This window comes from Xenia sp. Carnegie-2017, unplaced genomic scaffold (genome assembly GCF_021976095.1).
Source record: "Xenia sp. Carnegie-2017 unplaced genomic scaffold, XeniaSp_v1 HiC_scaffold_45, whole genome shotgun sequence".
Classification (NCBI taxonomy): Eukaryota; Metazoa; Cnidaria; class Anthozoa; order Malacalcyonacea; family Xeniidae; genus Xenia; species Xenia sp. Carnegie-2017.
Genome location: NW_025813510.1, coordinates 321096 through 344192, shown reverse-complemented (window position 1 = coordinate 344192; position 23097 = coordinate 321096). Strand labels below are relative to the sequence as shown.

The window sequence follows — 23097 nt, the reverse complement described above, 5'->3', positions numbered from 1 at the left end:
TTGGTAGGTTTTGTTGAAATCACATCGCACTTCAACTTGTTTCAAACCTTATCCCAATTCCTTTTTTTGTTTTTTTACCATTGTTTTCCCTGTTGTTGTCAATCGCCCTGTTGGATGAGATTTAAGTGGCCAGGCAGCGCAATAGATGTTAATTAGCTAATTCCCGCGGTAATAAAGACGAAACTTTGAAATAAAGTCGAAAATTTACAGTTCACTTGTCGTCTTGTTTTGATTCATATTTTGCAATCTCAAGACGTCTTGTTTTTTTGGAATTTGTTTTATACTAGCTATATTTTTTAAATTGTCGGCTGGTCATGGTTTTTGGTCTAAACTCCGAAACACCGACTCTGATTTACACAAACCATGCATACGCTATCAAAGATCACGACGTTATATATATGTGTACGTATGGTTTTAAATATCATTTTGTCTGAGGATGACTTTGAAATAAAGTTGAAAATGTACAGTTCACTTCTCGTTTTAATGCATATTTTGCAATCTCAAGATGTCTTGTTTTTTCGGAATTTGTTTCATACCATATTTTTTAAATTGTCGGCTGCTAATGGTTTTTGTGAAATACCTCGTTCGGCGTCTATTTTTGTAACTTTTCTAGAGTATATAACTTATCCACCAACAGAAAATATAGTTGATATAAGAACGTCAAAGCAACTCAGCAGCACAGTAGTTTCAAAACACTGAAAACGAAACTACGAAAAAATTCCTTCGTGAGATTTTATTGTGCATATACAGCGTGATACCAATAAATAATTACAGCAACTTGCTATTTTCTAAAAAAACTTTCATTAATTTTTCAAAAAATTATTGAAATTGGTCGAGGAACGAGTTAAACTTACTTCTGACATGAGCTTGTATCTTAAAACGAGCCCAAAATTTACTTACACCAGGGTCCGTAGCTACATTGCAGGATTAAAATTTTAAGAGCGAGCTAGATCTTTAATTGAATGCAAAGCACGACTAAAGCAAGAATTTATCAAACATATCATCAAAAGTTAAACAAAAACAATTTTTCAATGAATGCCGAACAAATTGTGTTTTTCATGTGAGGTGAAAACCTCCACGTCGCTAGATAATTTAGTTTTGACATTGAAAAAATTGAAGAAAATAGTGTACCAACCGACGTAATTACAAACTATTCACCCAAAATCTAAAATTCAAGAACTTTTAAGCATATCTTTATAAAATCAAGGACTTGATTAATCTATTCTAAGTACATAGACATTAAAGGACATTCAAGTTTTGTATGACAAAATCCTATTAGCTAAAGTGTCTTTTTATAACTTATGTTTATAGAAACGACTATCCAGTTAGCTAAAATTTTACACTATTTCCACCCAACTTAGGGCAACAAATTAATTTTTTATGAAATACAAAACTTAAAACACCATAAATGCTATTTTTATTGTGAAACGTCTTCACCGTCTAACAAAAAATGTCTCATCATCATAAAATCATGTTGCAGCATTTAAATCTTCTGGGTTTAATATATAGGTTATAGGTTATTATCTCACAAAATTGTGCAGGTGCAGTAAAAGATGTTTTCTACTGTTTATCACGAATATTTAAAAAAATGAATGCGTTTGATTAGTTTTGAAAAATGCTGTTGGCGGTAAATGCAGCCCATACTCAAAATAGGAATTTACATGTGCAAGTAAAAACACAAATTACTTGAATGCAGTTCATTCTATCTTTATCTCTGGATCATGCTCATCCCAATCAGGACAAAAATTATATGTATTAGTTGAGTCTCTAAAATAATATCGATTTTCAGAGTGTCGAATAACTCGTCCTTTGAGCAAACTGTTCCCATATTTCACAGCTGTAACACGATCTGCAACAAGGCCAACTCTTACCAACCAGTCTACCAGGTTACAGCCATAGAAATACGAAGTTCCACTGACAATAAAAGAATTTCCTAATGAGCTACAAAATAGCAAAGTTTCATATTTTCATGAATTTATAGTTGATTATCGCTATAAGCTGAGTAGGAAATAATGAGAAAGTGTGCTCATTACGACGTCACACCTGTCAATACGGCGGAAGCAAAAACCTTACAGAAAAATCCCAAACATCGACAGCTATAAAAAAGACTAATTTCAATTCTGTTTGCAAAAAACCGATCTAAAGAGCTAGTAATTTGAATTATGCCCGCAAAAATGACTCGATAACTTCATTTCAAAAGTACTTTAAATACTTAAAAAGTCGATCATTGTCTAAGACTATTACTTATCATGTTAACTATTGCCTATATAACATTGAAAAGAAATTTTTTTCAATTTAAAGTCTAAAAATAATTAGAAATATTTGGAAATACTTAGCTAATATCACCATAGGCGGCACAGAAATGTGTTTAGATTTTTCAGGTTTTTTAATATATTCCTTGATTTATATGCAATGTTTGTCAAGCAAGCTATCTCGCGCGAATTCCACGTTTGTATGGTCTTTAATGTCTTATATTTTGACAAGGTATGCAACTCTTGACACAAAATTACCGACATTTCACACAAACACTTTTACAAAACTGTAAAAGCACATGGAAAAACACGAAAAACAAATACCTCTCTTCAATAACAAATAATTTTATGGTATTTTTGCATTTTTTTGAACATTCGAACGTATTTCTATGCATATGAAGAACGCGAATGTTTTTAGGGTGTATGGCAAATATTTTTCAAAACCTATGTTGGGGACACTTATCATATTTTTGAATGCTCAAACACAATGCAGATTGGCTGAATTTTTATGAAAACAATCAAAAAAAAAGGAAGCCAATCCGAATGCATGCAAAAACAATTTTAGCCAATCTGCAATGCGTTTGAGCATTCAAAAATATAAGTGTCCCCAGCATAAGTTTGGAAAAATATTTGCCACAAACCCTACAAACATTTGCTTTTTTCATAATGCATAGAAATACATTTGAATGTTAAAAAAGCTGCAAAAATACAGTAAAATTATTCGTTATTAATGAGATGTATTTGTTTTTCGTGTTTTTCCATGTAGTTATAAGATATTTACGGTTTTGTGAAAGTGTTTGTGTTAACGGTTGGTAATTTTGTGTTGAGAGTTGCCTACATTGTCAATATATAAGACCTTTAAGACCAAAAAAATGTGGAATTCACGCGAGATAGCGCGCTTGATAAATATTGCATATGAATCAAAGATTATATTTACTACATAAATCGATTGAATAAAAAAGCTAAACAGATTTCTGGGCCGCCTATGATATTACTCGTTATTAAACAAACATCGCATCACAATAACTTACCCATCCTCTGCTGGTCTCGAACTTAATGCTTCCAAACAACTTTCTTTGTGATAACGCACAAACTGTCGACATATATGATATTCCTCCGGTTCCAAATCATTTATCTCAGGTAGTATTAAAGTGTCAACGCCGTACCAATAACAACGCAATCTATATGAAGTATCATTGCAATGAAAACCAAATTATACATCAACGTTTTGGCTACGCATGTGAAGCTGATTCATTTAATGCAAACGAATAAGTTTAAAGTCAAATGAATGGTTGGTTTCTTAACTTTTACAATACTAATAAAAAAATGTAATCAAAAAGTTAGAATGAAATCGCAAAACAATTTTGAAATACAAACTTTTAGCATGCAACCCTGATTTGAGATCACAACTTCGTGCGAATGAAAAACTTGGAAATACAAGATTAAACATAAAACATCTCTAAAAGAAGTTTTAATTAATGACAAAATCATGCGATAAAACTCTAGACGACACCAAAACTTTTCTGACGTTTTGTTTTCCCCCAAAATTGACTTATATTTTGATAAAAATGAGAACAGCTTTTGATAACTGTATTTTTGTTATTCACGACGATACAACACATGTTTTCTGCAAATTAACTTACTTTTGGAGTAGAGGATCTATTAGGAACGTTCTTTCAAATCCAAAACATGCAAATACAACTAATACCTATATAATAAAGCATGTTAAGTGTGAATTGTAGTGAAACAACGAACAATTTCGACAAAATCAAGAGCAGGAAAACCATCAAAACTAATTTTTTATAAAGGACTTGAAATATTTCGAAGATCTATTTAAACAACTCACTTCAATTTCACTTAATATCAACAGGGGGTTGAAGGTTATGTATAGTGAATAACACATTTCACTCATACACATGCACATAAATGTAGCTACTTATATTACAATAAATTCTAAAGAAATAAAAGATGTTTACTGTGTTTGCACATGCTTATGCAAACCGAGGTGACCTTTGGGAGAACTCGAGAGAAGATCAGTGCTAGCCCGAGACCGAAGGTCGAGGGTTGCACCTGCTCGACAGCAGGTAAGCATTAAGCCGGAATCTCTAAAAACAGGAATACTAAAAGCCGGAATCTCTAAAAACAGGAATACTAAAGCCGGAATCTCTAAAAACACAAGAATACTAAAGAGGGAATCTCTAAAAACAGGAATAGTTAAAGCCGGAATCACTAAAATTCTCTACTGTCAACAAAGCATCGATAAGGTTAGCTCATCAAAATTATAGCATTATAATTTATATAAATTGAACAGGTTTTGTAGGAGTTGGTCGGAGAACGAAGAGTGCAAATTTCGATAATGACCACATTTTATAGTATGACAATCTGTGTTTTTAGTTTTAAAATCGTACAACGTGTTTTCACAAGCTTCATCGGTACACTTGCGCCATTAGTGCTTCTATTGAAATTCTAATCGACAACTGAAAATACGCTTTCAGAGGGTATGTTCTTGATTTAAAATTGTTATACTCCTCATAATGCCGAATAAAAATATGGTCAAAATCGATGTTTGCACTCTTTTCGTTCTTCGACCAACTCGTACAAAAGCTGTTCAATTTATATCAGTTATAATGCAATAATTTTGATGAGCTAATCTTCTTATGGACGCTTTGTTGACAGTAGAGATTTTTAGAGATTCCAGCTTTTAGTATTCCTGGTTTTTCCCATTCCCCATTCCGTTCCCGGTTTTAGAAATAGCCAAATAAAAATGATCATAAAAAGTTGAGACAAAAAAGCACAACAAATCAATAACACTCCGGCTCCTGAAAATGCTTCTCTGAGTTCCTGTGTAACAAATTTACCGCTCGTAGAAAAATGAATTTCCATCTCGAAAAACTTAAAAGTACTATGGAATTCTTCAAGTAAAAATGATAGCAATTTTTTTTCTTTGAATTCAAATTCCTCATATTAGATTATGATTGACAAACATTTCACATTATGTTTGCATTAGAGAGCTGTTGGTAGTGGTTAAATTTCTTATAATAAACTTAATAACTTGCTCGCTTGCCGATGTTTCATGGTAAAGGAACAAATTTTTTCGCAAAATACGATGAGTTAAAGCATAACTAGCTATGGCATACCTGAGCAGAGAGAATAATTGATATTAAGAGTTCAACCTCCAAAAATATGCCAGAAGTCAAATCATCGCCTACGAGCACCCACAAACAGTAGAATATGCACTGGAAGAGATAAAAAATATGTGTGATAACATAGTCCTACTTTGCAGCATTTAGTCCTACATATTACGTAAACTCTATGTGCTCGCTCTCACTGTGAGAACAATAGATAAAGAAATAAATTATGATACTGATCTTATATCATATTAAATGTTCATTGCGGTGTGACCCTCCTCCTTAAAAATTGTGAAATATGTCTACAAAGTCAGTCCGGCAAAAATTGGGAAAAATTATCCGTTTGGCCATTTAAAATGAATGGGCAATTTTTTATAAAACATCGATATGAACCACAAAAAAACAAACTCATTATAAGCATTGAATAAAAAACTTCCGCTTGCTAATTTTCAAACAACGTGGAGCAATAAGTCAAAGGGATCCCTTTTTTTTTCGTAATCGTGTGTCGTAGATAACCAAGTTGTGGGTAGGAAAAAAGGTCAACTTATTAAGTAGAATATAAGCAATATTTAATGAGCAACCAGTATAGTTCACATTAAAATGTACATGCATGATCTTAATTTTCATTCAAAGTATTAAAGAGTGATATTTAACACTGCTTGTTTAAATGAAGATATGTTTGAACACTCACCTGAAATCAGGTAGTCCGCGGGCCGGTGCACTGCAGGACCTGACGTGGTTCAGCAGGTCAAGTCTCATGTTTGAAGAAATGTCGTAAGATGCACTGCATAAAACATTCGACATTCCTTTCACGAGAAAACATGAGCCGCCACTGTGTGACTTCATAGCTCAGTTGGTCACACTGCACTTTCGAAGAGTCACCTGATTTTTCAGGTTCTTAAATTGTCCAGCAAAGTGCGAAGATCATATCTTCATTTAATTTCAAACACCGCACTGCATAAAACATTCATATGACATTCCTTTCACGAGAAAACATGAGCCCAACAATATTGACCTGCTCCCCACTGTGTGACTTCATAGCTCAGTTGGTCAGAGCACTGCACCGGCACCGCAGAGGTCATGGGTTCGAATCCCGTTGAGTCACCTGATTTTTTCAGGTTCCTGAGACGATTGCTTAAATTGTCCAGCAAAGTGCGAAGATCATATCTTCATTTAATTTCAAACACCGCACTACATAAAACATTCTTACTGCTTGTTTAAGTAAACATCAGACAATGTTTTAGACTCTACGTGTCATTGTCAAAGACAGCTTCAATGACTATTCAATTTCAAATATACAGTACTTCAGTACTTCAGTTTATAATACTAGTTTTATATATAGTTTATAATACCAGTTTATAATACCAGTTTATAATACCAGTACTTCAGTTTATAATACTACAGTACTTCAGTTTATAATACTAGTTTTTAATACCAGGTTTGAATAGTTACAAAAGGCTTCTTAACAAAAAACTAAACTGTTAAATAAATGAAAAATTTCTTTTTTGTATTTTTAATCACATGTTAACTGCTTGGAAAATTGATCTACCACTGAATAGTCTGCTGCACGTTACGTAAAATATTAAATTGCATGACATACATTTTTTGTAATTGTCCTCAGCATTTCACCTGTGATTTCTTTGCATTATTGCATAGCAATTTATTAATGTGCACGCACTTGCAACTATAGAGCTGCTAATTGGCGAATATTTAACTGAACTGTTGCAACATCTGAATATATACAGTATGTGTATAAAAAATGAACAGTTTGGAAAACTTTGCTTAAGTCATTAGCGCACGAGATTTGCAAAAGTCTTTGGTGAAAGTCTTGGACTTCCAATGGTTCACCTGACAGTAAAATTGTTGCAAATAATAAACATTATTATGTTAAAAATTGTTTTACCGAGAATACCATTGAAATAGCTTGCGCACGAAAATGACACGGCGAAAAAACAATACAAACACATAGATTTGCTTTCAAATCGCGGATTATTTTGGATTTTTTGTTTTTTAATGTCATTTAGTTATAATCCTCATCAATTATGCGTATATGTAAGCTTAAGTTAAAGTAATATGAATAATTGATGAAGGTTTAAAAAAATGGCGATAAAAACGGAAAATGCAAAATAATCTGTGATTGATATGTTCGTATACGGTTACGCCAAATTTACCAAAACTTTGTAAGCTTGAACAATATCTGCCATATTTTAACCCTACGTGTTCCAATTGCTTTGCATTGGTGTCATTTACGAGCGCCAGCTATTTCAAAAGTGCTCCCCGGTAACACAATTCTCACTCCAAATATTATTATTAATATAAAAGAAAAATTTACTGTCAAATGAACCATTGGAAGTGTAACTACCCATTTCACTAAAGGTTTTTGTAGATCTTGCGCGCTAATTACTTAAGCGAGATTTTCCTGACTGTTCAGTTTTTTTTGATACACTCTGTAAATGTATATTTGCACGACTCTACGTACGTATGAGCAGTGAGCAAATAGTTATCAACAAATAAGAAAATCAGGAAACTAGAATTGTGCGCAAAAAATCAGATGTACCTAAGATGACAGGAGTTGGGTGAAAATAAAAAAATTAACAGACCATTATTTTTAAGGAAACTATCACAAATACAACAAAACAGCACCACATTATTTTCCAATTCTAATCAACATTATTATCCTTTTTTTTAAACGAGACGTTTTCGTTTTAAATAAAATATTATGAGATAAAGTTAAAGTTACTAAATATAACTACTACCGCTTGTGGTTGATCTGAAGTATCCCAGTATTGAGTATTGACATACTCTACAACTAATAGTCGACTTTACTCCATGTTTTTACAAGAAAAACTAGAACATGCATTAACATGTCGTTTTTTAAGTTTGAACCTTTGATACGATAATCGCGTCATAAAAATATCATAAAAGTATCGCCCAACCCTAAAGTTTACAGAGAGGATGTGTGCTAAGATATACACCGAAAACAGTGTATTATTTAGCAAATACTGTACACGTAAAATGACTCTAAATAATTAAAGTGTGCTCAAGGTTTGTATTTGTAAGAATAAGAGCGTTTTATTTTTTGTACACACTTACGTTTTCATTATTTTAAAATTGAGGCGCGCCCATAGTAACTCCCCTTCACTTTTATAAACCCTACATACGTACATGAATAGGAAGCTTTTCAATTATTACACACTAAAGTCGGTCAGAAACACAATTAAGTGTATATAACTCACCAAACACATAACAAGTACTTGACTGACAATAACAACAACATGATTGCCACTTTGATGCTGCTCTCCTTCGTAATATTTGTCCAATTTTATATGTTTGCCTTCAAGAAAGTCTTGTGACGATAAGCGGTTTCTGGTATGCACAACGGAAAACCCTTCATCCGTATCTTGCATATCTTCACTTACAGATGTGCAATCGTCAGTAGTTCCACGTTGTTTGTCTCTTACGCATCGATGGCACTTTTTCCTATACAACATATACAAGGTACAAACAAGACGTTAGAAGTGACAAACAATAAGTTTTTAATAAGCTCTTAATAATATCATATTGGAAAACTATCTTATATCGTGTATTAAATAGCGATCGGGAATAGATTTAGAGAAGGATTGTAGAGGGATGCGCAACCCTCGTGGTCTTCGATAAAAAGGAACGCAGGAGGGGTCCGATTTTTCTACAAATAGCTATTATTTACAAAATAATTAGGCAAAGCAAATTTTGGTTAGTGATTAATGAAGCACATTTCCAAAACAAAAAAATCTCCCAATCATAATAAAAAGGTAACAGAATTAATTTTAACAAAAAAAATTTGACATGCTATGGCAACAAGTAGCCACCAAAATATAACAAACACTGGACATCTCCCCTCACCACCAACAAAATCAAAGTGGTTTATCCCTGTACAAGATACTATTATTGGAGATGAAAATGATCGTTAAACGTGGTAGTTACCGCGACCTGTCGTAGCCAGGCTTACTTGCGAAATGAAAAAACTTGAAGTGCAACAATAGCAAGAGAGAAACTTACTCTTTAATAAGCGAGAATTGCAGTAAAGGTAAAAATAAAAAAACGTACCTAGACGAAGAAAGTAACGGTGTTTGATCGCCAGCATTGTCTTCCTCTGTAACCATTTCACACTTACAATATTTGTCAAATCTGTACATTCGTAGTAGTGATCCAACACAAACGAAAATACAAATAACTTGAAGAGTCAGCCAAAATGCAACATACACTTTCTGATAACAGAAAAGCAAGGAAAATAGGAAAATATTAATTAGTGTCTTCAAATTACAACAATAAGCTTAACCTAAGTAGTTCTTTAAACATTTTGCCCACTATCTTTTTAATTTACAATGGATAAAGACGTTTTCGCCCAATCTAATATTATTAAAGTAGTTCAATTTCCTCACCTAAGCGCAAGAAACATGTAAATTTTTTTTCACCGAAACGGTATATCATCTCTACCAAACACTCGAGACTTAATAACCAAAAATAAATAATAGCAACTTGTAAAATAGGCCTCTCAGAAATAGAGCGTAGTTGCTAAAATAATTTCGGCCAATTTAACCTTCAATGCAGGCAGTTCAAGCTAATCATGATCATGCACAAGCGTGATTGGCTTCATAGCTAATGGTAAAAAAAGAATAGAAATTGGATGAATAATGCTTAGATTGAGTTTTGGTAATCACGCCTAAATAAACGTGCCATTATAAATTAGTTTAATAAAACGTTCAGTATCAGATGATAACTTACCTCCAAGGACAAGCTATAAAAAGTGATTTGTAATAAATTTTCATTGTTTGTAAGCACTGTAATGTAATTGCATCAAAACGTCGAAAAAGAAATTTTATATCGCTTTCATTCGTTACTAAATTTATTAAAATTTGCTATAAAATTTATTAAAATTTGTTAGTCAAATATTTAAAAATTAGTTTATTAAAGAAAACAAAAATTCTTTCATCAACATGCAATTTGCAAATTTGTTTGCTGATAATACTGATTTAACAATAGTGTCATTGTCCGCCTCAACTTCATGCTGTTATTTTAAGTTCCTAAAGCAATTTCGGGAAAGGCCGGTATACTTCGTTTTAACATAGGCAGCCCATTACTACAGGTTTTTCTTAATGCCACTGCACCCATAGATTGTGACTTTATAAATCAAAATTTCGTTACTATTCCTAATTATAAGCCACTTCCTAACTCTAGCGAAATGGTTTTAGTAGTGTGTTTTAACTTCATAACATAACGTGCAGCAAAATCATTTATTATTGAAAAATTTCTCCCCTAAAAAGCTAATCTATTTCTGAAACTTCAATTCTTCAAATCTCAAAAAAATCCCGAGATTTACTTTTTAAAATAGAATTCCAAAAAGAATCTCAATAAAATCATAGGCAGCCCATGACTAAGGGTTTTTCGTAATAAATCTGAAATAATCAATCTTTCTTACTCCTGAGGAACTTGATTACTTCAACAATTTGTCTTTCATTGATCGATCAACCTCGTGCGATGTTAGTGTGACGTGTAGTCTTATCAGTTTTATTAATTACACCATAACATTAACGCAAATAAATATTTATTAGCAAAAATGCGGAAAATCGTTACCACCATTGAAACGTCAATAATATTAATACACGGGAAAAACTGTAATTTTAATAAATTCAATTAAACTCACACGGCAGTGATCAGACATTTAATAACGTGACGTACAATATTAATCAGACAAAATCGTACTCAACAAGTCGCAAAAGTATATCAACAGCAGAAAACCGTGTGATCGTTAATGACTAAACGAAATACAATTCAATAAGTTGTTTTATCTGCCTAAATGGGTTCCCGGTTCATGCAGCCTTGAAGGTACGTCTACATGTGACGAAACCATGCAGCACATTTGGCAATAGTCATGGTCCCCATGTTTCGTTCAGTAGCGTGCATGAGAATACACTTCCTGTATTCCCCTAGTGTATGTTTTCGTCGCGTGCTCTCAGTCTATTGTGTATCCCTTGCTGAATATGTGGTTGAGATACTCTTCTACAGTATTAAGGAAAGGAGAATAAGGTGGAAGCATCCGTAGGCGTATATGATCAGACGACGATTGTGCAGTATGATCCCCTATTGACCACCTAAGATTTCTTGCAGTTCAAAAATGAAATCCACACTCTTCGACAAAGACAACACGATCTTCTATGGCCTCCTTCCAGGAACCACTTCGCAAACTCATAACGAGCTCTAATGACATCAGGTCGATTTCTTTCGGCTGGGCATCGTCTAGCACACACACCACAAAATAGTTCCTGTACACGGCCGTCCTCTAAATACCGCCTTACAATGCCTCTTGAGGTTGACCAGTGGATCCTCAGCGCATCTGCAATAGTGAAATCATCTTGCTCGGGATCCTCAAATGCTCTGACTAAAAAGCTCGCAGGGTTTTTAAATAATTTGTTGCCTTCATCTTTGCGCCATGTCCAAGTGTTGAACTGCGTGCATGCTTGTTCATTAGGTCCTGAAGCTTCTCATCTTTTTAAGGCTTCTTGAACAATGCACACTCTTCGTTTGAGCGCTTATCGGCAAGAACATTGTCTACATATGTCATTCTATTGTGTCTTTTCGAAGTCAATGATACAACGGTGTACTACTATTGATCGATATATCGTTGCAACTTGTTAAAATCGCTTTTGTGTGATTAATATTGCACATCGCATTATTGAATGTTTCATCATTGTCTTGTGAGTTCAATTGACGTTATAAAAACTACAGTTTTTCTCGCATATCAAAGTATTCATCGATCAATGAAAGACAAACTGTTGAAGTTATCATGTTACTCAGGAGTGAGAAAGAAATATTAGCTATTTCATTATTTCATATTTATTAAGAAAAAAAACGTAGTTATGGGCTTCCTATGGTTTAAACAAAAATTTCAAGGTTAAATAAGCACAAATCTTCAAAACCGCGAAGATAATGTGTAGTTCAACAAGCCAAAAAATCATCAACTCACCTTCTCATTGATAAAAGCAAAGAAATCTTTTTTTTTATCAGGGAATTCGTCAATTTTCGGTTTTAAAATCAGCACAAGTATCCCGCAACAAACAGCCGGCAAACTGAAAGCAAACAAAAAAAAGTTAATAACCATGCACACTGCCATTGAATGAAAGATAATTTTAGCATTCGCACAAGATTCAAACATGTTACGAGTCGTGTACATTTAAAAATACAGCAACAACTATTTCAGGTACAGTTAGCAGTTGATGTTTCGCTATTGATCATATCAGGATTGCCTCGTTTTCTATAGTTTTAAAACCCAGGCAAGTTTCTCTGTTTCAAGGTCTTCCTCGACAATCATGGTAAACGAAGTAATGACACAATTGTTCGGGAAATGAGAGATTAAATTGCCCATAGGACGCTACACTTCCATAACACACGAAAACACATGAAATCACAAGTTTTTAATAAAAGAAGTACTTGACATTAGAATGTAATTATTGGTTCTGATAAGAAAAAATTAAATCGTGCAGTTCATAATGACAAGATTCGGAACTATCTCAGGGATCTAATGACATCGCACCTATGCAAGATTTTTCTCAAAATTTATGAAAAAATAGAAGTATGTAGGAACCGATGGTAGTTAATAAGGCGGAATGTCGTTTTTTGGTCCTTTCGTGTTATGTATATAAAAAGATCAAAGCCATAGCACATCTCCTTGAGGGCAATGAAGACAGGAATAATCAGTTATACTGAAGCAGAGAAATTGATGAAACAATTGTATTTTCCACCTGACTGATGATTTCTACACGCAACCAAAATTTCTAAAACATATGCATTTCATTTTCAAAAAAATTAAATAAGTAATAAATGCACTCACGCCCATCCAGTAATGCATATTCGTCGTGTCTTTGTGTTCCACTGCGACTCTACGGAACAACGAGCGCTGGATAAAATGAACGCGATGATTGCCGTCCAGCAATGTGTTGCAAAAATAAACGTTGTTATTAAAAAAGCTTCAAATCCTCCGCAGCATTCAATGAATGGATTAGACTTGATGAGAACAAAAGATATACAAAGCAGTAACTAAAAAAGAAGAAAATTGAAGAATTGAGTGCTTTCAAACTTTCTAGATACCTTTTAATTAAAATATGGTTGGTGATTGGTTTATTATGTAGTATAGCAGTTCATATATAATAACCAAAAGAATTTGAGTAATTTCTTTGGTCGAGAGCTATGATATATAAAAGGACAGAATTGACGTCACAGAAAATTTCTTGTTTTTTAATGACAGACGAGCGGCGAATTTGCTTGAATATTTACCTGAATTTATCCCTGAATGAGCATATAAAGAAATAAAGCATGCCTAGTTGAAGGAGTGGACGTATTTAAGCAAAAAGAAAAAAAAACCGGTTTACAAGTATTGATTTGTAGTCCGTCTTCGATAACAAAATTTCAATTACATTGATCAGCCTTTGCTTGTTTATATTGTTAGCCAATCACATTTTATCACGTGATTTAACTAGCCGATAGTAATTCTTTAATCCTATAGATCACGTAAGCGTGATATTTGTAAAATCAAGACTTTCCAATGTTCCAAGTATTGGCTCGTGGCCACTTTTTTAGTTTTTATCACAATTGACGTCATACCCGTGTTTCTATAACTGTATAGACAACGGTTAAATGTTATCTATTTGTTAAATACTTAATGGTAAAAGTAGATAAAGCATTTTAAAAATGCAGCGTCGCGTAATATTTTTAAAGAGTTAAACTAAACCAAATTTCTAGAACATTATAATCTAGTGATCAACATTGTAGTGAACTTTATAATCTAGTGATCAACATTCTAGTGAACATTATAATCTAGTGATCAACATTCTAGTGAACTTTATATTCTAGTGATCAACATTCTAGTGAACATTATAATCTAGTGATCAACGTTCTAATGAACATTATAATCTAGTGATCAACATTCTAGTGAACATTACAATTTAGTGATCAACATTGTAGTGAACTTTATAATCTAGCGATCAACATTGTAGTGAACATTACAATCAGGTGATCAGAATTGTAGTGAACATTATAATCTAGTGATCAACATTGTAGTGAACTTTATAATCTAGTGATCAACATTGTAGTGAACTTTATAATCTAGTGATCAACAATGTAGTGAAGATTGTAATCTAGTGATCAAAACTGTAGTGAACATTATAATCTAGTGATCAACATTGTAGTGAACTTTATAATCTAGTGATCAACAATGTAGTGAAGATTGTAATCTAGTGATCAAAACTGTAGTGAACATTATAATCTAGTGATCAACATTGTAGTGAACTTTATAATCTAGTGATCAACATTTTAGTGAACATTATAATCTAGAGATCAACATTGTAGTGAGCATTATAATCTAGTGATCAACATTGTAGTGAACATTACAATCTAGTGATCAACATTGTAGTGAATATTACAATCTAGTGATCAACATTGTAGTGAACATTATAATCTAGTGATCAACATTGTAGTGAACATTGCAATTTAGTGATCATCATTAGAGTGAACATTATAATCTAGTGATCAACATTGTAGTGAACATTACAATTTAGTGATCATCATTAGAGTGAACTTTATAATCTAGTGATCAAAACTGTAGTGAACATTATAATCTAGTGATCAACATTGTAGTGAACTTTATAAATCTAGTGATCAACATTGTTGTGAAAATTATATTTTAGTTATCAACATTGCAGTGAACTTTATAATCTAGTGATCAACATTGTAGTGAAGATTGCAAACTAGTTATCAAAACTGTAGTGAACATTATAATCTAGTGATCAACATTCTAATGAACTTTATAATCTAGCCATCAACATTGTAGTGAACATTACAATCAGGTGATCAAAATTGTAGTGAACATTACAATCTAGTGATCAACATTGTAGTGAACATTACAATCTAGTGATCAACATTGTAGTGAACATTATAATCTAGTGATCAACATTGTAGTGAACATTACAATCTAGTGATCAACATTCTAGTGAACATTATAATCTAGTGATCAACATTGTAGTGAACTTTATAATCTAGCAATCAACATTGTAGTGACATTATAATCTAGTGATCAACATTGTAGTGAACTTTAATGGAGCTGCGCTAATGAGGGAGCGGCGTTTATAAGGATGGGACGTTTATAAGGGAGCGGCGGTTAAGTGGGAGCGGTGCTTGAAAATTTTTAACAAAGGTTCTCAGGGAGATTTTTAATAAATAGCAGACGAAATCTATTTACATAATAAAACATGATTCAACTTAACGAAAATAATGTCATATAGGTACAGAACAGAATTGTCGTAAATTCTGCAGTTTATAGTAACTCGAAATTTAGTCCTATTAAGCGCCATACTAATATTACTCAGATACGGCGCTTAACCGGGAGCGGCGCACAAGTACGGTACCACAAGTTTTTATCTTCAGTTTTTATCATTTTTCAACACATGATTTACTAGGAATGATTTACTTTAGTTTTTCATCATTTTTTATAAACTGACAAGAAAGGCGACACTGGTAGACATCATAAGAAAACAGCAGCACAGAAAATAGTTCTACAAAATTCAAAAAACATCACATTTACCGTAAAATTACATACAAAGGCAGTTAAAATACATAGAAGAGGGAGACATTGAAAGTTTAGTGGGTTTTTTAAGTAGAACCACTCTCAACGTTGTGTTTCTATTTTGTTTAACTTTTTCTCATTTGACGTAGAACATTGACAACTGCCAAAGGTGACCAAGGGCAGTGGATGGTGTCACCAAAAAGCATATGCTAAAAAACTAGTTAACAGAGTATCATTTATATCTTTTCTGAGAACTTAAAAATTTGTTTTGATGCAAAAAAGACTTGGGAAGAAATAGCTTAAACGTATATTTATCTAATTGGTCATGCAGAACATGATAAAACACCATCTTTCTAAACAGTACCTAACTTGATGGCATTGCTGTCTAATTAAAACAGAGGAAATGACTAAATTTTACAAACATAATGATCTAAATTTACTATCGTCATTCATTAAATTAAGCAAAAAAAAAACAAACACTACACAACTTACACAATACCACTGAGCCAGGCTCATTTTTTCCTCTTCACAAGGACGAAGGCAGTTTTAAATCAATTACGCACGTCACAACAAAAAAATGACCTTTGAAATCTATCTATCTGTCAATATAAATTTGAGTTTGCTCTGATTGTTATAATTAGAGGCTTTATAAAAAATAGAACTGCTAAAAAAACATTGTGATTTTTACCTGACTAAGAGCAAGACACACTGTGAACCTGTGTGGAATTGATTGGAATCGACGACTGAGGAAGAGTATTGCGATAACCCAGCACTATAAAACACAAAACTTAATCATAAAAACAATTTCAAAAGACTATTAAGATACAACACGTGAAAAAACGATGATTTATCACCCCGGACATGAAAAATCTAGCCATTACGGACCACTGTCACGGACACATAAATATGTGATCAGGGACCATGAACAAAAGGACATAAGATCCAAATGCGTCATGTTGACCAAACAGAGAACACGCTATACATCTTTAATCTACAATGATTAACACTGCGTTCAAGTTCCATTTGCGTTTCGAATGCGGCCGGAACGCGCCAAAAAAATTAGAGGACACATTCTGAACGCGTTCCCGATTGTTTAAATAATCTCGGTATAACATCCGAAATTTTCGAAATTGAACACTTGTATAAGAAGAATCAATGATGATTACCGATCAACGATTGGATGTGATCAACAACGCGTTTTGATAAGCGTTCAACGTTAAGCCGAACGCAATTGGAACGCAACTGAAACGCGTTTTCGGTATACTTACTTCTGAGTGGTACTGTACAAAGCAACTTCCGGACGTAGGTTTTAAGGAGCGGTTTTAACGTAAAACCTCAAATTAAATAGCCATCGTATAAATCTACCTCTTTCAGGTTATTCATTAAGATAAAATGGATGGTTTAATTTTGAAAAATTGGCATTTGCTAAGATAATTCTTCAATCAGACCTCACGTCTTCTGCAAAAGTTGCCCGTAAAACAAAGCGAAATCCACAATTTACATTTTGAAAGCTTTCTAGCTTGAAATTCAACATATCAAAATTTCCACATCGAAAGTGAAAAGAATACAGGAAGCGTTATTCATATAAAGCAAAATACTTACAGCCAAAATAATGGAGACGATGCTAATGTCAGTCCTAGTTTTATTCAAAAGATCTCTGTAAACAACATTTGTTTGATTCATGTTATTGACAGTTGCCATTTTAGATGAAATCAACATGACGGGAGCAGAAAACATTGTTGACATAATCATTCCAAACGCCATCTAGAAACATATAAAATATTGAATGAGGTAAATAGGTAGGAATGACCTATTGATTACAGTATGTATGAAATGGTGAATGTTCCACTAGTTTATCATAAAATTGAATAACGACCTTCTGTCATGCACGCATTATACGCTTCATTAAAGCAAAAAAGCAGTTTACGTCTAGTACAGACAGATATTTTGTTATCTTAAGATGCCCTGTTTATTTGGAACTTGTTTTTGCTCTACTTTATAATCTAGTGAAATTATCTACTAAATTATCGGGGGAAAGTTTTTTTTGTATTTACATTTCATTGGTGGACGGATTTCTGTCATGCACTCATCATACATTTCAATGATGGACACATTTCTGTCATGCAAGCATCCAACATTTCATCAAAGGATCATAACAAGCAAATGTAAGTGATTGTTGCATCCTTTAAAGAAAAACGAAAGAAAGAAACCGTTCATACCGTATCCTCTTCAATACCAAAGTAAGCAGCATAAATAACCGTGGGAGGAGATGGCGGTATGGTACCATACAAGAAGCCAAATATACTCCAATCTTCCCTCAAATTTTGGCCGCCAATGTTGAATGAAATACATAGGCCGCGTATTATCAGCGGTAGGACGATACTAAAACATAACAACTTAACTGTATAGCTACTATAGGTGAGGAGAAATTCGATTCTGATCAGGGGTTTATTTACTTATATCGAGCAACCAAGCAAAAGCAATGGTGATTTGTGTTTTATGAAGCACACAAAATTCAATAAAACAAGGCGCAAAGACAGTAACAAGGTAACCACCCCCTAACACAATCATTGTTGATTCAATCCTTGATCTTGATAACCACAATTTATAAAATAAGCTTTTCAAAAGATGGACGTTGATTAGTTAATGGCTCAAAAAAAGTGTTCCTTAACTTTATAGACACAAGGACTTTCCCCGCAAGTTGCGTGGTTGTGAAGAAAATTTAAGTGAAAAATATACTATTTAATGTAATTAAAATCGATAAATCTTTATCTTTTTCAATTGCTGTTAAAAGGCAATAAAATTGAGCAAATAGAAAACATTTTCTGTGCTTCAGTAGAAAGAAACACGAGCAGGAGTTTGGAAAAAAAGAGAATTTGGGAGGAAACAGGATTATGTTTAATTACATTAGGTCAGGCACTTTAAGGTACAGATAACGATAGATAATGGACAACTATCAACAACTTATTTTCAACTGCCTAATAAATTAGTGGTGTATAGAGAAAACGAATAGAAATTAGCCAAATCTGTAAAACTTGTATTTGCCACAAGCTATAGCGAAATGTTGAAGATAAAAATGCGTTTATTTATGGTTGTTTGTACACAATAGGTATATCTAAGCTGGAGGGATAAACTTTTATAAACACACCACTTGTCGTCAATAGGTAACTTGAATGAAGCACGGAGCGCAATAGTTAATTTCCTGCATACACCGTAAAAATACACGAAATGTGTTTTGACTGCAGGCTACTATATAAGGAAATTTGTCAGACCAAACTGCTCGTGTGTTCAACACTTCAAAAAATGTAAAAAGGTTTTACAGCAAAAAATCTACACAGCCTTCCAGTCATTCGCACAGTGAAGAATTAATTTCCCAATTCCCATAGCAATCTGTATTCTTTCCGTTCGGTAAACCTGTTCGAACCAATTTTACGTTTCAATAGTCCAAGAAACTGTCTGTTGTTTACATTACACTTTAAGTTGACCAGAATTAATCCGTTTCAATAAAACACTGGCAATATTCCTCCTACTTTACAATTCTACTTTAGATATAATAAAGCACGAATGGCATTGCTTAGTTTTGCTGCAAAATTAACATCATATACTTACACCTTAGCAATACCAAGCGACAAGGGAACGAGAGTAATCATTCCTATTTTGGTCCTGATCTTTCCCACGACGCTTAAACCAAGAAAAAACAATGCTGCTCCACCAAATGCATTGCTCAAGGTCATGAGTGGTTTGTCCAAATATGTTGGCAATTTTTGTTTAGATATGAAATTTACGATGATGCCAATCACAGATGCCAGAACAACTGGAGTTGTAACGATTGATTGTACAGTTTTCAGTACAATACCTTTCAGATTTGCTGATTTGTTTCGAGAACGTTGATGGTTAAACTCCATCATAATAAGTGCTATCATTAGAAGAAGAACCACGTTGACCAATGAAAGAACGTAAGCACAATCCAAAAAATTCTTATGATTCTTTTCATATAATGGCTTCACTAGATAAAAAGAGAAAACCAACCACTGAGTGAACTACTTCACTTCACTCTATGGAATACCTTTTCAATACTTCATGTACAGTCAGTCAATTTGATAATATTTCTCTCTCGCAATTTTATAAATATTTTTTCCATATACTTTTCATTTGCCCTCTCCCCATAGAAATCAGCTTTGATTTTCAGTGTTAGTGTGTCTAAATAAAGTTCTATCTAACTATAATATGGTATGATTATTAATATATCTGTATGTTAATGGATGTAGTGGTTCATGCTTGTTTCATTACTTTGCAATATCAAAGTTTATAGAAAATGCAACTTGTCAGGACAACTTAGAAAAATTTCATTTTTGTGGGTCGCATTTGCATTTATAACTCTGAGGAAGATAGCCAAAAACTATAACTGAACATGTTTTAAGATAACATTAAGAAAATTACTCATTATCTCAACACAATATTTTTAGCCTAGTAAGGCACTACTAAATGTTTATAAATACAACACCGATGAAAGATTGTGTTCACATGAATCAAGAATATTGGAACTCTCATCTCGACTAGGATATTCAAGAATCTAACAAAACTCACAAGAAATAAAAATTCTATTGAAACATCAGTTATAAACTATTACATAAAAAATTAAGTTAAAGATGGGTATTTTATAGGTAGTCTGCTTCATTTTATACTACATCAAATTGTCAGCTGGTAGTTCAATGCTTCTTTGAGCAAAGATTTTACTAACTTGTTCAAAAACAACAATAGGCCACATTTAAGTTAATTCGTTAGTTGTTGGGTTAATTAATGGTGAATGTGTCTTTTTTAAATCACTATATAGAATTACAAGCATAAAGATAAGAAATTCTGATTAACTCATGCTCTTCAAAATTTTGTGTCCATGTATTAAAATTCATGATTTATCAAACAATATATTACACAGTAAACCACATAATCCTGATTGAGGCAACTGCAGCCCTTCCCCTGCTAATTGACTCTTAATTACATGTGCACAGTGTAATTACGCAACATGACGAACAGCACATTACCAACTCCACAATGCATTTGAAAGTCATTACGATAGAATCACAACAATAATTATTGTACTGAATAATTGTTAACGACATTAAGAATTATTGCTAATGACAAAACGTAGTATGTGTTTTATGTGTTCAACCACACTGAACATTGAGCAATTTTTCATTACGTATTATCATACTTACATATAGGTATTCCTAATGCTAGATCATTCGACATTGTACAAAACAAACTATAAACGCCGGCTCTGCCAACATCTCTTGTAAATAACAAAGTCAACATAGTCACTACAACAAAAACGATTAACTTCGACAAGGTAACTGCTAGAAGGAACATCCATTCAACAGTCTTGAAATTAATTGTAGCAATTGCTCGAAATACGAAAGCAGGTAAAGTAGGATAAATAGCAAATTTACTGATTCCCTGAGCTTCGTTAGGAGATATCAAGCCCAAACGTCCAGTTAAGTAGCCCAAAAAAATTACGGCAAACACACTGATCAATGCTGGATATAATTCATCAAATGGATCGTTATTGGTGGTGTCAGTTTTATTTGTCGTTTTTAAACAATCGTGATTCATTTTAAGGTTTCACACTGTTTTGTACATACGTATTCGATTAGCCCAACTTTGAAAAAATATTTCCCCTACGCAAAATTTGAAGAAGTCATCAGTTTGATCAAGTGCTCTCGTTAAATCCAATTCATCACGCACTAGTCTAAAAATTACAAGAAATTCTCCCAAGGTCTGAAGTCTCAAATGACAATATCATGCATGATTGCATGTCATGTGAGAATGTGTGACGGTGGATGATCAGTGTTTCCACAAGCAAATTTATGAAATCCTTGTTTTGAACTCTGAAATTCTTATTTTCACAAAAAATCCTTGAAAGAAATCTTTATCTTTTCCCGCAAACGTCCTTTCACGGCAGCACCACAAATATTTAACTACGTAACAAAACACCTTCAACATTATTCAATAAAAAATGAACTGTCAAACTTGTTTTTACGTTCAAGAACTACCGAACTAGTCAACTAGAGGTTCACATTAGACTTGGAAATATTTATGTCACAAATGACAAAATTAACAATAAAATTGACTAGCTAAAAGGTGAGTCCAGGAATTTCTTTTTTAAACATTTAGCTTCTTCATCAGAAACACTGGATTTCATTTTAGAAATCAGTTCTGGTGCGTCCTTCGTTGGTGTAATATTTACTGCATTAAATCTGACATTCTTCATTGCCAACTTGCACTGTAACTGATGACAATTTAAGATTTGACCGGTCATCAATCTTAAATTTTTTTAATAAACTGAATACCCTCTCTACAGCCGCATTGGAGAAGGGAAAGAAGCTACTATTTCAACAAACCTTGTCAGATTTGGATATTTCGGTTCCCCGATAGACACCTTAGCATTTTTCACAATCAGCTAATATTCCTCCCATGTAAGGTCATCATTGAGCTTTTCTTCAAGAACATGCTCTCTCCATTCTCTGTCAAGCTTTTAGCATTTAATAGAGTTTCAATGTATGGTGATTTCTTGATAACCATTGCTAGGGAGGATGGATTTCGCGCTGCTGCTTTTCTAGATAAATACACTGTACTACGTCATCAATTTCATCATCCAAATCGAATCTTCGTTTTATCTGTTCAATGCTTTCGCAGAGAAAGTTCCTGGAGTTGACCATAAAGTTATACAAATCAACATCATCTTGGCTGATGTCTTTTTTGATTTCATTGATGGTTGCCGTGTCTGCCACCCCAAGGTATACTTCAATTAACGGTACATAAAGACCACTATTTTTTGGATCAATATTTTTTGGGTTTGTGGCTTTGACATAATGGACATCCATAAAATCAGTTGAAATAGACTTGATAGGTCCTTCAACTTCTTCTTTAAATCTTTGCAAAAGGGGCTTTTCGCTTTGAAAAAGGAGATTGAGAGCATCGAAGTGTTGAAGTTGGAAACTTAAGAATTCATGATAAGCCAAGGTGTATTTGCTGGGCAGTAATTTTACAATGTGATCGGTAGCATGTGTGGGATCTTCAGTTGCAACAAGTAGAAAATAGTAGTTTAAAGCCACATACTATTCCA

General features: G+C 33.3%; 1 protein-coding gene across 2 annotated transcripts; it reads right to left on the bottom strand.

Annotated features, from left to right (window-relative positions):
* Nucleotides 1-718: 718 nt before the first annotated feature.
* LOC124456281 (integral membrane protein GPR155-like) lies at nt 719-21766 on the bottom strand. Of its 2 annotated transcripts, none has more exons than XM_047006760.1 (13): nt 21191-21766; nt 19584-19980; nt 18194-18356; nt 17577-17738; nt 16663-16746; nt 13248-13453; nt 12384-12486; nt 9467-9627; nt 8617-8860; nt 5390-5488; nt 3896-3960; nt 3284-3433; nt 719-1914 (listed from the first exon to the last, which is right to left on the bottom strand). In XM_047006760.1, the coding sequence occupies exons 1-13, from the start codon at nt 21582-21584 to the stop codon at nt 1698-1700; spliced, it is 2445 nt and encodes an 814-aa protein (XP_046862716.1). In that variant the 5' UTR covers nt 21585-21766; the 3' UTR covers nt 719-1697. The 2 variants fall into 2 exon arrangements, with proteins under 2 accessions (XP_046862716.1, XP_046862715.1); XM_047006759.1 differs by having other exon boundaries at nt 1167-1941.
* Between the last annotated feature and the right edge of the window lie 1331 nt (nt 21767-23097).